General features: G+C 37.9%; 1 protein-coding gene across 3 annotated transcripts; it reads right to left on the minus strand.

Annotated features, from left to right (window-relative positions):
- Positions 1–3,416: 3,416 nt before the first annotated feature.
- Positions 3,417–17,047, minus strand: zc3h12b (zinc finger CCCH-type containing 12B). 3 transcript variants are annotated; one of them, XM_006799526.3, is made up of 6 exons: positions 16,803–17,047; positions 10,902–11,699; positions 10,622–10,761; positions 10,256–10,490; positions 9,885–9,991; positions 3,417–9,795 (listed from the first exon to the last, which is right to left on the minus strand). In XM_006799526.3, exons 2-6 carry the CDS (start codon positions 11,534–11,536, stop codon positions 8,372–8,374), a joined length of 2,541 nt encoding a protein of 846 aa, XP_006799589.1. In that variant the 5' UTR covers positions 11,537–11,699; positions 16,803–17,047; the 3' UTR covers positions 3,417–8,371. The 3 variants fall into 3 exon arrangements, with proteins under 3 accessions (XP_006799589.1, XP_006799590.1, XP_006799591.1); XM_006799527.2 differs by lacking the exon at positions 16,803–17,047 and adding an exon at positions 16,749–16,800; XM_006799528.3 differs by lacking the exon at positions 16,803–17,047 and adding an exon at positions 16,248–16,582.
- Between the last annotated feature and the right edge of the window lie 456 nt (positions 17,048–17,503).

Raw genomic sequence — 17,503 nt, forward strand, 5'->3', positions numbered from 1 at the left:
GTTTCTACACTGCTTTTTACATGCTACATAGGAATCTTTGAAAAGGGCTGGTGTTTGAATATTCTCAGTGAGAGCGCAGCATGGAGATGTCACTGAGTTTGTATGCTGACTCATCTCTGATGATGGTGGATGACCACCCACAGTCTCACTGAATGAGCTGCATGCTGCTTTCAAATCAGAGGCAAGACGGCTCCAAGACCACACGTGTACAGCTGTCACAATCTAGCAGATGAGAGCAGACTGTTTCTTGGACATGTCCACTCTTCTTGTTGAAAAGTGGTTTTTGAACATTAACATTGTGCAAGGAATGCTCTTTTTTTCATAAACGAACCCTATTGAGTTTCCAATGATCTAAAAGTAAAAAAACAGATTATCATATTCTGGGGCATAAAATACACAGTATTTGTTGCAGTATAGAAATGTTGTCAGAATGAATCCTTAACTTTCATCTGCAACTTGTAGTTTCTTTCATAGCTGATATTAATCCCAAGAAGTCTACCTAAATATCCATTTATCATTTCATGTACACTGAGCACAGTATCCATCAGCAGACCTGACAGCAGTTGAAAAAGGTCTCACAGGAGCAGTGGAGTAAGTGCTTTGTTAGAAGTTAGGAGCCAGAGACAGGAGTTCTCAGACAGACAGATTATAGTATTTGACAGTTTTAATTAAAGAGGCCTTTTAGGTTTCTATAATTGTTTCATATAAAACAATAAAAGTCTGCACTTGTGTCAGTGGCACATGGCTCTAGCTATTGCACCGCTCCACCAGCAGAGAGTGTGCATGTGCCGTGTAACCTGTTGCACATGCACAGCTGCAGTATATAAGCAGAGTGGTTTATAGCATCAGCCTGTGGGATCATTTTACAGAAGTACAAATTGATTTTTTAAAAGATAATCTCAAAGTATATTTAGGCTAGAATTACTTTAAAATAAATGGTAAAGGGGAAAAGTAATTTTGACAAATATCTTCCAGTGATGATGTAGGACGGTTTTGCTACATTCAGAATACATTTTAAATCAACACATCTTTGCCATAACACATCATTCAAAACAAATGATGTAACATTACACTCTTCGCCTCAGCTGATGGTTTTGCCTGATTCTAAGTCTATATTAAATGAAATATTATGTATTATAGGTTGCTGAGGAGGTACAGTAGCTCATCTACTAATTGGAGGTTGATGGTTTAATCCCTATCTAGGCTATCTAGGTACTGAACCTCAAGTTGCTCTCTGATGCATTCATCTATTTGTGAATGTTAGCTATAGAAAAAGCGTTTGTGTGAAGCATGAGGCATGCTTTATGAAGCCCTTTTGAGTGCTTGAGTAGAAAAGGGCTATATAAGAACCTGTCCATTTATCATATATAAAGCAGTGTCTACAATCAATCCATCCACCTCTATCCAGTATCCTGTCCTTCTGGAGGATGAGAATGGGTAATAAACATCTAAGTTAATTGCATACTGAGGATTACCTTTCCTCTTTTCAGGAAATAAATAAATAACACGGTTGTTTCTATAATCAACCACCTCATTAAAAAGAGATAAAACACAGTTGGAACAGAATTCTGTTTTATTTATGGAGAGAAACACAGTTTGTCATTAAGACTTACATTTTGTTTGAGCCCACAGACCCAAAGAGTCTATTTTCTTATATATTAGTCTATAAAAGCAATGCTTTCTAGTCAGTGTGAATTACAATACTGCAGATCATCACAACACAAAAACTTGTTTTATATTTCCCTTTTTCACGTTGCAGACACAATGGTCTATTCAAAGGTGAGACCTACACATACTTCAGAAAGGTGACCACTGCATTTCTCAGTATTAGAAAACAACAAAGTCTGCGATTTAAAATGTTTGTGTGTTTAACCTGAGTATTACACTGTATACTGTATATGTACAGTCCTGTTTATATGCGTGTACCTGTTGTCGTGACATTTCGTACGCCAGCATTCCATATGGTCGCACAAACTGCAAGACATCAAGGGCCGAAAACTATTTGAATCAATAATCATGACAGTTATGAGAAGTGTACACATCAAAAATCACTTTGGTCTTGATTTCAGCCAACAACAGATTCTGATATAATACTGACAATATCCGTGTTAACACATTGAAAACGGTGCTAATCAAATGCAAACTGGCCTCGGATAACAACATTAATAAATTACAATTGGTGAAGAATTCAGTACTGAAAGAATCCACAATTCAACACACCTCTGCTTTGTTAACATAGAGGGTTAGTCATTAAATCAACAGCCAAGCATTCTAAGAGAATTCCAGCTTCAAATGCATCTTTCAAGACCGATAAAGATTAAACACAAATCAGAGTGAAAACTGGCACTTTATTACAGTCACTAATGATACTGCAGTCTCAGTCTTGCCAATGGTGTGGATGGTATGTGGTGACATCACTTGGCACCCAGACATCAGCCAATGATAGACTGCAGATTTTGTATCGTGCTTTTAACCATTTTTAAACTGCCAGGCCATGCACTGATTTGCGTTTGTTGTCTAGTTACCCTTTGCTTACAGTGTGTGAAAAAGAAAACCTTTGTCTTCAAAAATATAGAATACATTGCATGACAACCCGTGTGCTGAATCACAAGATTTTTTTTTCTATTTGTTTTTTTTAAACAAAGCCACCCAAGAATAACTTTGGCATATTTTATTCAGCAAAATATATCCAAAAATATTTAAATTCCCATTTAAATAGCATAAAGACATATCAGATCAGATGAAATAGATGCACACGTTTACAACACAAAATTATTTTAACAACTTAAAACAAGTTAAATACCTGTTACATTTACAGATTGCGCTGTAAAAGTGCTGTTAAAGTATTTGCCCCTTCTTGATTTTTTTTTTATACTTGTCACAGGTACATGATCAAACTAGTTTTAATATTACACAAAGATAACCCAAGTAAATACAAAATGCAGTTTTTTAAATGACTATTTAATGTACTAAGCCAAAGGCAGGTTTGGCTAGCTTTTTAAATTGAATAAACAAAATCATCATTTAAAAACTACATTAAATCACATTTGTTTGATCTGAAATGTTTAAATGTGACAAATATCCAAAATCAAAAAAAGAATTAAGAGGGCAAATACTTTTTCACAGCAGTGTACATTTAATGTAATTTTTTATTTATGTTTATATATATATATATATATATATATATATATATATATATATATATATATATATATATATATATATATATATATATATATATATATATAACACTATGTACAGAGAGGACACGATGCTTACTGCTGTACACAGGGTATCTGTGCACGTTTATGTAGCACATAAATGTCCCTGTAATTTAACTACTGTACCCAGTATAAGAATAAGTACATACCAGTGGGCTACTCCCAGTGACACACAGTGTCACAAACATTATGGCATTGTTTTTTTTCCCCCTTTATTTAAACAAAACTATTTTCATATTATACATTTCATATTTTGTTACATTCAAGGTATAGATACAATTTGTATCAACAAGCAAAAGTCAATTCTAGACATTTGTAACTTAGCTGTTTGCGGCACTTAGAAAGGAAGGGAGAGAATTAAAAACCACCATTATGGTCTGTAACATTTATCCAAAGCAACAACAACAACAACAACAAAAAAGAAGAAAGATTGCTAAATACTTTCAATGTACCAAAAATAATGAAGTTTTTATTTTTATCCTGGAAGTAGTCCATTGCCAAACAAGTTTCCAGATTTAACACAAAACATAACAACAAACCCAGACCATTTGCTTTTTGGTGGATTTATGCTGTGGCCTACATCCTACATTACAGTTACTAAGTACACGCACAATTTAGCTCATGGCCAATGGACTATTCCAGTGTTCATGTTGAATATGGACCTCAACAAGGTTAAATATTTCTAAGTGAAAAAGGCAAATTACTGATCTTAATTTGGTGCTACAATTAGCAACAAAGCAAATTTTTGTTGTTGTTGTTTTGTTTTTTATTTAGAGCCGTTTCTTGTAGCATACAGCGCTTCAGTGTTTTTGCAAAGTTTTCCAAAAGTTTTTGGAGCATAGATCAATTCAGTTATTTCAAAGGGAAAGGATGGCACGCAAACTTTTAGCCAAATGCCAGAAACAACCTTGACAGCAGCCTTGCAATCTGATTGTTTCACATGAAGAAACATTTAGGCAGTTTGTTTCACCTTCTCATGAACAGACAGCTGGCCTAACGTGGCCTCGTCTTTTTTCATGAAAAACAAAGTCAGCAAAGCCCAAAAATAATTTTGGGCAAAACACATTCAGTTTTTTTTTCTTTATGTCTACATATTACGGTTCTAGCTAAACATTACAAAGAAATATATATATATGCATCTTTAAAAGCACCACCAAGGAGACAAGGTCAGGCTCACATAATTAGCCCTAGTTAAAGAGTAATACCACTCAGTTTAAAAATTTATGAACACGTCCATTGAATAAATGACAAATAGATAGCTTTGTGATAGTCTGGTGCCGCTTCATTTTCTAAAATACAAGCTAAACATTAATTTATAGCGTTTTTAATCATTTATTAACATAATGAAGGGCACGAACTATAAACTGACACCAAATGTATTTTTGTTGTTTGTTGAAACTCAATTGAATCTTTTACAAATGAGCCTTTAACCACTGTGCACTTTAATAGCAGGCCTAGGGGTTACCATTCCTGAACCCTGAAAATAAGTGGCATTTCCCTTTAAACGCGCTAGGAGCATGGTTCTGCTATATGGACTGGCTTTACATAGTACAACTTCTGCAAGTGTATTGTTTGAAGCAGAATAATACCAGGCCTGACCGCCTAGTATCAGAAGTCAGATACCAAACTTAGTACCCAACGTCATCATTTTTAGGCTTGATAAGGGCAGAAATTTTTCAAGGCCTGGTTCAACACTTTCCAATCAGCATTACTGTTACAAAAACCACGAGCAAATCAAGAAAACAACTTCTTTGAGTACTTTTTAATATTGCGACATTTGTCTTTGGCTACAGAGACACCCTTATGGAAAACAAATACCTTCTGAAGTTGCACCACCTGAATCCAGCCTGTTAGCTCACTGTTTGAAAGCTCAAGGTGCATAAAGAGGATATTCACAAAAAGTACAAAGTTTTGCAATGCCATCTTCATGTCTCAACCATAAATAACTAACTTTAGGGTACTACATGTTACATGTAGGAATTTCACAAATATATCTATATATAACTACTAGATCAGAGTACACTTTTGCCAGTAACCGCTGGTTTTGGCAGGAAAGACTTAAAATTAGAAAAGTGAAAGCATCCTGAGAGCAGTGTGCTGCAAGGCACAGCCAAATCTTTCTACAATCCTTAGAGACCAGCTGCACGCATGTGTATTGTACATCTGTATATTAGCAGTCCAGCCTCCTATAAAAAGCCATACAGAAAATTTCATCTCCAACATGCTTTCAAGCATTCACAGAAATGTATTTAATATGTGTTCATTCAATTTTTTGTTATTTAAACCTAATACTTTACAAAATATCAGAATATTTATTTTACTACCAGGCCTAACTATTTAAGCCAGATCCTCAGAGTTATCTGATAAATAACTTCAGTCGGTATCAGAATTCCATGTGCAAACATTTAACTGTGATAGTAAACACTGTTTCCATCTCAAAGAATATACTTCTACAACTTCCAATGTCCCTACTAAAGTCACATCATAGCCAGGAGCAATGAATTCTCAGTTTTACCACATTTACATGCACATGAGAGGAAGCTGGAAGTCAGGTAATGACATAAGATTGGATGACTTATTTAGGTGCACAGGAATATTGACAAAGTAAAATGTCTCCTTTCTGCAGTTTCAATCAACTTTGCCATATTTTAAATGCATGTACATTATATAAGAAATTACTTTCTACAAGAAAATATTTCTTACAGGCGCAACTGAACTAAATGTAATGTGAGGAGATGTGCTCTTTTATAGGGGAGCATGTTTTACTGCATGCATATTTCCATCTAAAAACCTTCTTAATGTTAGAAATGCACTTGTTCAATTTAATACACTAAACCACTTCATTTAATATTAAAATCCATAGACTTTGGATATAATAACTTTAGATGCAGTAATCTTGGATTTTTGCTAGATAACTGCCACAGTGATACCACCTTCCCTGGCTTAGGTGTGTCATGCACATTAGCACTTGATGACTTAAAGTGAAGACAACAGTTTTTTTTTGTTTTTTTTATGAATCATAATTAGGTAACTGACTAAAGCTCAAATGATCACACTATCAAGGTGCATGTAAAAGTAGTTAGAAAATAAATTGACTTGCACCTGAAAACAAACTGCTCCAGCGGCAACTTGAACAAGTCCAATAGAACTACTGCGTGAAACAAAGATACTTTGAATACTTCACACTGAAAAGGATTAGCACAACAGATTTGACAATTTTATAAAGAGGAAAGTCCTGGATGTAGCATCCAATAAAATCAGACAGCGAACTATACAGTACACTATATAAATTATCCAAACACATATGCTCTTTTTATACTATAATCCAATTGATCCTGTGAACTAAAATTATTTTGAATACTGACACTATATAAATTATTTTTTTGGCATTATTTAGCAGCTTATAAATGACTTTGAAATAATGGCTTTTCTGTGATCATATGTACATGCGCACATATATACAAGTCAAATAATTTTTTTGGCTTGCTTTGTGCACTGTCAAATTCTACCAAAATAGTAGCTTTGTTAAGTGAGGCTGAGAAAATATATCTCTTTAGATACTGAGATAGTGCTTTACATTTGAAATTATGAGGCTTCAATGACAAAGACGTTCACCGAAACCAATTGGACAATGAATAAGTGTGAGGTCACTCAGATATAAGGCCATAAAATGTCATAGTTCATGCTGTGAGGTATATACCTACCTCCCTCTTACTCATCTTCAAAATAACTCCCCCCCCAAAACAACCCCAAACAAACAAACAAAAGAAAACATATCATAAATATTATTTACAGCAGAGGCAGACTGCATGGTTACTTATAGTTCCACTGCATCAGAAACACTTTAAAGGCCTTTCATAACGCATTCAAAGCACCTGAACAGGATCTTCATAAAAATGTGGGAGATAGGACCATGTAATTATTTCCCGTGCTGATATTTACCTAACTCGTTTACTTTCATTCAATTGTTCACACTGATACGCACATTCAATATTACAGAAATTAATTACAATTACATTAGGGTTCAGTTTAGTCTTAAATTATGATGGTAAGCCATCTCCAAACAGAACCCAGCAATACAATTCTAAATGAAATAAACATGTTCACCTCTGTAAAATACATGAATAAACCAGTAACTTCTGGAACTGTTTGATGGTTAAAATCAAGTTTAAAGTAATATTTCAACAGTCCAATTAGTATTTTTATGACTTCATCTCAATACAGATACATATTTTAAATACCACTCTTGCTGGCGATATCAAATAAAGAAGTAAATAAACTTCCTTAGTTTTGTTACTGTGTTTGCCAACTAATGCTAACTAGCTAGCAAGCTTGTCGATTAGCTCACAAGTGCCAATATCAAGCTGTTGATTTGAAATGAAGAAATAAATGATGGCTTTTAGTGTTTTTTTGGTCTTTAAAAGATTGCTCTCTGAATTAATCAGCCAATTTTAATTCCTATAATAAACTGTCTTCTGTGCTTACAACCTACCTAGAATGTTAGCTTGTTAGCTAAGTGGCCTTTGCAGCCTTATAGTAAAAGGAAATCTAAAAGTTCTTTATCTGTGTTGTGTGTTTCAAGGAGTTCATTTTTAATGACTTTTACAGCTAACAAGAGAACGCTGATTAAAAGGTGACAGGTGGTGTCATCTGTATATGTAAATACATATAATGAGTTTAGATTTCATTATTTCTTATTTTACTTTATTTCACACATTACTTTATTTATATATTTTACAAAATGGATTGAATATTTCATATTGTTTTCAGCCTCTACAACTTTGTACAACATGTAACATCATTTAAATACAGCAGTATTATGTTCCACATTAAGGGACACCGTACAGTACTGCCAAAGGTTAACGACAATACAGGAATTACCTTTCATGTTAAACAGATGCTGCTTCCCTGTTCCTGCTCAGGTAGTATGAATACGTTATGAACCAGATTTCTAATAAGGTGTTGGCTTGTATCAGCTACACCCCACTTCATACAAAAATGTCCTCTATCCTACCAGAAACATTTAAAAACAACTAACTCCTGAGGGCAGACGTTGCACATGGAGCAACATTTAACATGTGCCTATCTTTTCAAAGAAATCCTCATTTCTCGTGTTAAATCCATTTTGAAGGCTTCATACAATTAACTGTTCAGTGGCATGACCTCAGTTTTGTAACAATGACAGCGGCAAGTTGTTGCGGGTCTGTCAAATGAGGGTTCTTCTCCATTACAGCGTGGACTATGTAAGCAGGAAAGATGTTACAAAGGTTCCTGTATGTTTGATACTGGTGGTCTGGGATAGCATACCGCTCTTGGTGTTCAGCTCCAGATGGGGCCTCCCATGGCGAGTTCCAGATTTGTTCCATTTTGTCTGGCATGCTGCGGACCATCACCCGCTCACAACATGGCATCAAGCTGTTACTCAGTGGATATGAATGATATTCATAGGACTCATTACCACAAGGGAGAGGGTCCCAGCTTGCATGCTGCTCACGGCACAGTGGAGGTCGCCTCTGTCTCATTGGGTTGCTATCATATAGCCTCGAATCCGATATGCTGTCCATACGAGTCATACCTAGCGAGCGTGTGGGTTGTGAGGACAAAGGTGGGAGAACATTCTGAGTTAGGGGATAATCTCCAGGACAGCTGGACCTGGCTCCCACTGCAACATGCTGGATATGTGGTGCTAGATGAGGCCCAGCCTGCTTACGTAGGCCTTGCTTGGGTTCCTCTGGTCCGTAACTCTGTACCCTAGTCAGCGCTTCATGACGAAACCCGTGGGAGAATGCTTGCATCCTAGTCTGTGCGGGAGACTGCTGCTGCCCCTTCATACTCTCCTCTAAGCTACTGTCCACAGAGCTTGGGTACAGGTCCCCATAAGACGAGAACGAGTCACTGTTTGAATGGCTGAGGCAGGATTCAGGGCAGTGGCTGGGGTTTCTCTGATACACATGCTCGTGCTCCATGCTACAGAAACTGTCAACATTATGCATGCTGCTCATGCTCATATTTGAAAAATCACTGTGCAGTGAATAATAGCCATGGTCACTAACTGAGTCATACTTTGGGAACTGTTCACTATATGTTACAGAGGCGCCATGACTATTAGTAACTAAAATAGGAGGGTACTGTACACTAGACATGTGCTCCAGAGAACTGTGAGAGAACTGCAAAGAACCTGGCACTGGGCTGCTGGCTGATCGTGTGTTCAAGGCACCAGCTGCGTGACTCTTGGCTGGCTGCATTGTGGGAACACTGAGAGCAGACACGAGGGAAGGCACTGAATTTGTCTCAGACTTCCTAATGGCGGACAGTGCCTCTGGAGGTTCGCAGGCCACTGAACGAATGCTGGGGTCAGACTGACGTTTGGGTGCCACGCGTTTGGCCTCAGAGTTGCTGTCCCCCTTTACTGTTGCTGGACCAGTCCCACATTTAGCTAAAGCCCCTTCACTCATAGTTTTCACTGCAGACAATTTGGCAAAAGCCCGTAGTTCATCAGCCACGGAGCGCTGTGGCTGGTTGACACGCTCTGGGTGATAGTACTTGCACTTGTGTCCATATGTGCATTTTTTCCCTTGTACAAAGAAATGGAAGATTAAGTTAAGAAAATCAAACACATTGAATATCCAGACAGATTAGCAGTATTTTGAAGAAAGAACCTACCATAGGGGCAAGGTTGTTTTTTGTGCTCTGGAACAACGGGGCGTTTGCGCAGGAAATTTTCTAAACTTGGTCCATGTCTTCCCAATGGATCATCAGGTGGCATAAACCTAATAGCAAAAATATTTATTATTAAATGCAAAACTGTCTACCACAGAATAGAATTCAAAAACTCCTATTGTCTACTATAGATCACAATATAAAAATGCAACAGTTCATGCAACATATATAGTGTTTATTTTGTTGATTTATTTACATAAAACAACCCCGACACGTTTCTAAAAGACACTTTATTTGTATAGTGTAAAGTGGTATTCATGAAAGCATTTTACATAGTATAGCTATGCCATAAAATGACAGTAACAGTTTCTTACTTGTCATTGACAAATGAGTACATTAGGAGTCGCTCTTCTATAAATTTCTTCCATTCTGGCTTCTCATTTTGCAAGTCTCTGTAGTTGTCATTTGACACAATAATTCCATCAGAATCATAAGCCAGCTTCACTATGAAGCGATCATCATAGCACACCACTCTCCTGCCTTGAACTCTCCGAGACGGGGTGAAAACCAAGATCTTCTCTTTCTCCAGCTTGCGTAAGATTTCTTGATCTGAAAGAGGAATACTGAGTGAGTTTATGTGTATCAGTTTGGTAACAGTTTATTATAATAAACAGGTGCAAGTTAAAAGGCTGCTCTTTAAATAGCACCAGTGTTATGATGTAAGGTGAATGCACAGTCACCTGCGATGAGGGCATCGGGTCTTGACTGCTCCTTTCTCCAGGCTGGAACAAACACAGTGATGTCTTTGTGTCCTTTCTCCAGAAACCATTCAACAGCAAGCTGGATGCCACGACAAGAGAACACCTCTTTGTTCCCGTGGCTATCAAAACAGAACAGTATTAGGTTTAGTTAACTTCATGGAACAGCTGACTATTAAAGGAAAATACTTCAGGACAATAAGTTTATTCTGCACAGAGCACAGACCAGTTCAATGTGAGTCTAAGTCTCTGTGTCCCTCACCTCATTGCCACATTTGAGCCATCGATGACGATAGGCCTGAGGTTATCAAAACTATCCACAGATTCCTCTTCCACTGACACTTCGGGACTAACAGTCTCTTTAACACAGGGGGGGCGTGATATTGACGTGGCTGTACTGCTGCTGCAAGACTGGTTTTCAGGCTCTGCTTTGTTTCCGAGCCGTACTAACTCGGCAAGAACATCGTTAATAAGCGCAGCAGACCCTAACTTGTGGAGCACAGTTTCAACCTGCTCTCCTGAATAGCCCAACTTCAAAGCAAATTCCATCTTAGTCTGGTACTCTCGCTCACTGGCGGGCTTAGCCCCTGGTACTGAGTTGGTCTCATCCTCACGAAAGTCTTGCACAGTGCTACTCTGGGAAAAACTGGGCCGATCAAGGCATGGGGAGCGACAGAGCTGTCGGTGGGGTTTTGTTACAGCCAGTGGCTCCCTTCTCTTACAGCTACTGCTGTTCACCTGAACCCTCCGATGTTGCTGCTCTTCCGATTCGCTATCTGAGCTGCTTCCATCCTCAGACTCGTCAGTGGCATGCTGCGCCTCGCTTGAGTCAATGTTCTCCTCCCTGCACGGGCGTTTTTCCATTTTGAGCTTCTCCACCATGGACCATGCTGTCATCACGTTTGTCTTGACACCCCAAATTTCCACTCCATGCTTCCTCACCTCCACCACAACCAGCTAACCATGCTAAGGGATGGACTTTTAGCACTGCAGGCTTCTCCTCCAGGCCAAAGGGTTATGGCCTCTACTGTGTGAGCAGGTAAAATCAAATTATGTAATCCTGCAAGAAAGCAACAAAAATAAGAGTCAATATGTCTCTTTCATCAATCATTTTTTTTCCTGAGCACCTAATCTGAAGTTAGACCAAAAAAAGACACTGAGGGAAGATACCAGAATGAATCTAACAACGATATAGTAAGTTTGGCCCCTCCTTTCCTAAAATGGGGGTTTTTGTGTGGCAACTATGGCTGGTCCACATTTGAAGACAAGGTTATTATATCTTATTTGACGAATATATATGCATTTCTGTTGTTTGTGACAATTTATAAATAGAAATCATGAGTTGTTAAAAGGGAGTTTTCCTTCCCGCTGTTGCCAAGTGCTTGGTCAAAGAGGGTTGTTTGATTGTTGGGTTTTATCTTTATTATTGTAAGGTCTTTACCTTACACTATAAGTGCCTCAAAGCGACTGTGCTCATATGAAAATGCCCATTTCAGGGCTTCAGAACAGGAGTTTGTAAACCAATGAGTGATGTCAATCTTTAGTACAATCTGTGGTATGGAAACAGGACCACTGGATTGCATGGCAGATTAGGAGGGTCCCATATCAGATATTTGCTTTTGGTTCCAGGATGGTCCAGCGTAATACTAACTTAGAAGGGATGACAGATTTTCAGTTGTAAGTACAGTAGGTGCTCCCAGCTTTCTTTTATACATAGTAAAGGTAATGTTGAAAGGTAAAGTAAGTACTTGAGATTATTTAATAGAAAACACTAAGAATACTAAACTCAGAAATATATATCAAATTAGTCTATAATTACGTCTTCTAACAAATTCCAATAAAACCTGGGAAAACACTTTTGAGTCCCAGTCTTCTGCCCCTACTTGTGGTAGACCAGTAAGTTCTCCAGCAGCAAGAAACAATAGCATCTGCAGTAAGTGACTGAATTATTCAGGCAAATGGAGCACAATAATCACACATGCTGACTGGTCTGCCTGACACTGCTACATGAGACACTGGATTCGTAATTAGCAAATAACTGCCATGGGTGGGTTTTCCCCTTAATTATGATGCTGGGGTCCACAACTGCAATGTTTTTACTCTTTACCCTTTCAAAGCCTACTAGGAGTAACCCTTGAAGCCCTTTCTGTCACATTTCAGGCCTGCTTATAGAACAAAATGACTCAGTATCAGAATTTAATGATGAAGTCAGAGATCACACTAAGTGTACTGGGGAGATCTTCATATATCATCTTTATGGGGTGAAAGAGTTAAAGCAGCGCTTGTTTTTGGTAGCCGTCAGGCATGGTTACTCATTGACATATGGAGGAACATACTGAACTTTTCCTACTTCCCTCCAACAAAAAAAAAAAATCATTTTATTTTCACTTGCAATATCCCCAAACTATACTTGACTATAAAATTATAACTACAAAACTATGCTTTATTGCATTTTAAATGAAAAGTAACATGTCACACATACAGACCACTAATTCATAAAAATCTGACAACCAATTATGTATCTTAAGCAGTAATTACAAACTACAGCAAAGCACCTGGCAAGGTGTTGCATTTATAAACTAAAATTACCAATAAACCTAAACAGATTTGTGTATATTTCTTTGCTTATTTTCATGTAGCATACAGATACAACAATCTCAATTTTTGGACAAACAAAAGCCAAAGATACAAACATTAAAGTGTCACTGATCTCTTGCCTAGTGCATAGTCCTTCTAGTTTTCTGGTTTTAAAATGAAAATCACAGCATTCTGGTAAAAAAAAAAAAAAAAAAAACTGCCCCCCCCCCCCCCCCCCCCCCCAAAAAAACAAAAAACAAAACAACAACATACAAATCACACAGGTATTTAAAATAAACACCATATTTTAACTTCATAGCAACATTGAAGCCAGACATACATGGGGTGTAAGTACACGAGTTAACATAACCTGAGACAAAGTGTGGGCTGAACAGTGTAAGCCTGCACCACTAATCCCCTGACAATCAATCTGAATTGAGGAGAATTCCACAGGGAGCAAAGCTGTTTTATGGTAAAGCACTGCGGGGATTTTGGGGTGCTCGGAGTCTAAACCACAACACGCTGCCAACGGCTCAGAGTGCACATTGTTTTTACACATGTATATTGATAATCAAATAAAGTCCATGGTAAGCACTCTACTGAACACACACACACAATACTACACTTTCCCCCCAGTCTTGCAGAGACAGTACAGCCAGCTTCGAGCTTCAAGAGGCACAGCCCATGATGTGAGTTGCTTAGCAACACAGCCTTGTCATCAGCTAACTCCTTTTTACCAGTCACGACTAACACAAACACAGCTCATCATCTCTCTTCACGCAGCCAGTAAATGCAGAACACCACAGCTGCGATACAACTCTACATCAAAACTCATGAAGCAGTGATTTAAAAATTTTAAAACTGACATTTAGACCTTTGTTTGGGGTGAGCATTATAAAAGGAAAAGCCAGTCTTGGCATTGTGAAAATTGACTGAATCATTTGTCTGACTCTAAGCACTGGCTCATGTATTAATACTCCGTCACTGTATTGGCAAAACACTGCACAGGCACTGACATTCATGGGAGCCACTTTGAAGGTCAATCTATGGCTAAACAAGCATACCTTGTGATGTCAGTGTTTTGTGTAGGCTTACTGCATCAATAGAGCCTAGTCTCATTCCTCATCACTACTTGTGTAAGGACAGAGAACAAACCATGGTTTGAATATCTAAGCACGCAGCTGAAAGAAGGACGAAGGAGAGGGCGATGAGGCACTGTTGTGGAACTTCTAGGATTAGTGGCAGACACAGTACAAAGGCTCACACAACCCACTGTCATTTACAACATTTTATGAGCACATGAATACGTGTTTAAAAAGAGCTAGAGCTCTTTCAATCCTTTCCCTTCCACCTCCAGATTCACAGGCTTAGTCTCAGCAAGACCTCCAGACTATCCCTGCACACACACAGGCTCATGCAGATCTGTTTCATAGCAACAAGTGAGGCAGGCCCGTGAAGCCATCTTTCATGAAGCTGACCCAACATTAGTATCCAGAACAAACCAGGAATAAACTGCAGTACACAGCAAGCTGGTGTTACATTTAATGCTTGTGTTGTTATACATCTTGAAATCAAGGCTGACACCTTAAACCACCAGCTAAATCACCAGTGTGATAAAGAAAATAAATTTAAAATTGTTACTTTGGTACACTTTTCCATTACTTTACATAGAACTAAGAAAACATTACATCTTTCAATCCTTGTTCTCATATTTTGTGGTTTTGCTAAACACAAAATGTAAATACATAATCAGCACGGCCAGTTTCCAGTACTCTGTGTAAACATACTCCATCACCCCAAAACTGGAATAGGAAGATGCTCTACATCTGTGGCTCACCAATTAAAGTATCAAAAAGTCAATAGAAGACAAGAAGACAACATGTGCATATTATTTGTACTAGCATAAGGTTGCGTAACAATGATCTGGAACTGTATTGGAAATAACTTCATTTAGATTTTTTTTTTTTAACTTGGATATGATTCAATATAAGAAGGAAATAAAATGTCATCCAGGGAAACCAGTGAAGAAAGATAAAATGTCATTTCCTCATTGACCCTGATCAGTGTTTCAGACATCTGATGTATAACAGGAAGAATTAATGCTGGTTGGCACTATATTTCCACAAGCTCTAACAGCAGTTTTCACTGCAAAAAAAGAAGGAAAAATACAACAAAACAAACTTTAAATTAAATTTTAAAATGTTAATTTCTTCATCATATGGCCTAATCATCAACTTTCATCAAGTTTTCAGCAGTTATCTTAGTGGATTCCTGTCACTTACAGTTGCAGTTATAATCCATGGTAAGCAGGAAGGAAGGTGTTTCTTCCAAGTATCATTGTTATTTATAGATTGCTGTGCTTAAAGACACAAGGGTGTTTCTGCTTTGTGCAATCATTAAACAAAACTGAATTATAACAAATTATAGTGATACAAACAAAAGTATAAATCATGAAAATATGTTTAGGTCTTTAAGGCATGATCCCTCTTCCCAGCAAGTTAAATTTTGTATATTATTAACCACTTAAGGTCCAACCAACTTTGGTCTGCTGACAGAATTTTTTCTTAACCAGTTTAGCTGTTTTTTAAATGTTTTTTTTACAATTCAATTCAATTCAATTTTATTTATATAGCGCCAAATCAGACTTTTACAGAATTTTACAGACTCCTCTATTTAATCCTGTGTTTCATGAACGCATCCAAACACAAACACACATTAAGTTGGACAGAGACAGCAGACAAAATTACATGTGATGACTGAAGTCCATTTTCAGATTGAGCAAGTTTTTGCCTCTACAGGAAACAAACTACATGACTTGTAACTAAGGTTAAAATGGAACATGAATCCTAGTGACCCTCCTGAACTGCTAAATGAACTTTGGTGGGCTGTGTTATTGCAATGATTCTGCTAACAAGCTGACACGTCAATACAAAAACCTCAAGTGCTTGATATCTTTAGCAACAGCATCATGAGTTCAGAGGGATGAAAGGAAGGTTAAACAACATGTCATTATAAGACAGTTTGTACTTACAACGCATTCTTTACAATAGCGCTGTAACATGACCACTGCACAAGACGTCGTCTTTGAAAGTCAGTTTGATTCAAGAGAACTGCTTTGACACCCTTAGGCCCCGGACTGTGGTTAGCATACGCTAGCAAGGCAGTCTACTCAGACAACTGGAGTCAACATTTTCGCTACATAAAAACAACAGCTTGACAGGGTTTGTCCTATTCGTCAATGGCTTGAGAACGGCCGAAAACCCCTATTGCAAGCTACAAGTTAACCAACAACCTTGTCAATGAAGCCAGGTCTCTTATTTGGTTAACGGTAGCAACGCTAGGTAACGCGACTGAGCTAACATAAAGCCATCTCAGAGGCATCACAGGCTAATATGCTAACGTGAGTTAGCTTCAGTTGCTGAGCGTGTGCTAACATTTTTGCCGGAATACTATAGTAACTTAAGCTAAAGTTGACGCTCATTTAACATTTCAGATGTAACTAAAACAAAACCAATACGTTACGATGCCTTACATATTCTGCACGTATATCACCGCCATCGCTGAATTCAAACGATGCTCATCTCACCTTGTTGCTGTCATCCTCCTCGCCTGTAACAGTTATGTTTTGCTGCCATTGGCGCTGTCGCAGTTTGGTCAGGGTTGCCAGATAAGGCGAAGGAAACAAGTAACCTTAACTGTGAAAAGCCACCAGGGTCAAAACAGCCGATTTCTTCCTCCTGCTCTCTCAGCATGCGTTTTTATCAAACATTCACGATGCTTTTTTTTCCTGGTCGCGTGTAGTGATAGTTTGAGAACTGTCGTTTTTCCAAAGCAAAAACACAAAAGCACACTTGTTTTCGTTGCCTTCTGAAAAACATTCTATGACGAGAAGCTCTTTATTATAAACACCGATCAAGGTGTTATTTCTTATAAGAAGTGCAATGTAGTCCAACTGCCCTGTTTTTGTTGCATTGAGTGACTTACTATTGTGATGTACTTTCAATATATACAGTAGCGTGTCAAAACTCTTAAGTCACCCTTTTCTTTATTTGTTGCTAGGATAATGGGAATTGAGTGTAGAAATGTACTTAAACATGTGCAAACATAATTGGAAATATACAACAGGGCAAATACTGAGGTTCCGGTTTTGGGAAGGCCAATCAATGAGCTATATAGTTGTTTTGTTTTGAATCATCCAGGTATGCTTTTACTGTATTGGAAGTGTGTTTGGGATCATTGTCATGCTAAAAATGAATCTGTTGCCAATTAGTCACTTTCCAGATGGAA

The sequence above is a fragment of the Neolamprologus brichardi genome, chromosome 10 (assembly GCF_056152115.1).
Source record: "Neolamprologus brichardi isolate AB-2024 chromosome 10, ASM5615211v1, whole genome shotgun sequence".
NCBI lineage: Eukaryota > Metazoa > Chordata > Actinopteri > Cichliformes > Cichlidae > Neolamprologus > Neolamprologus brichardi.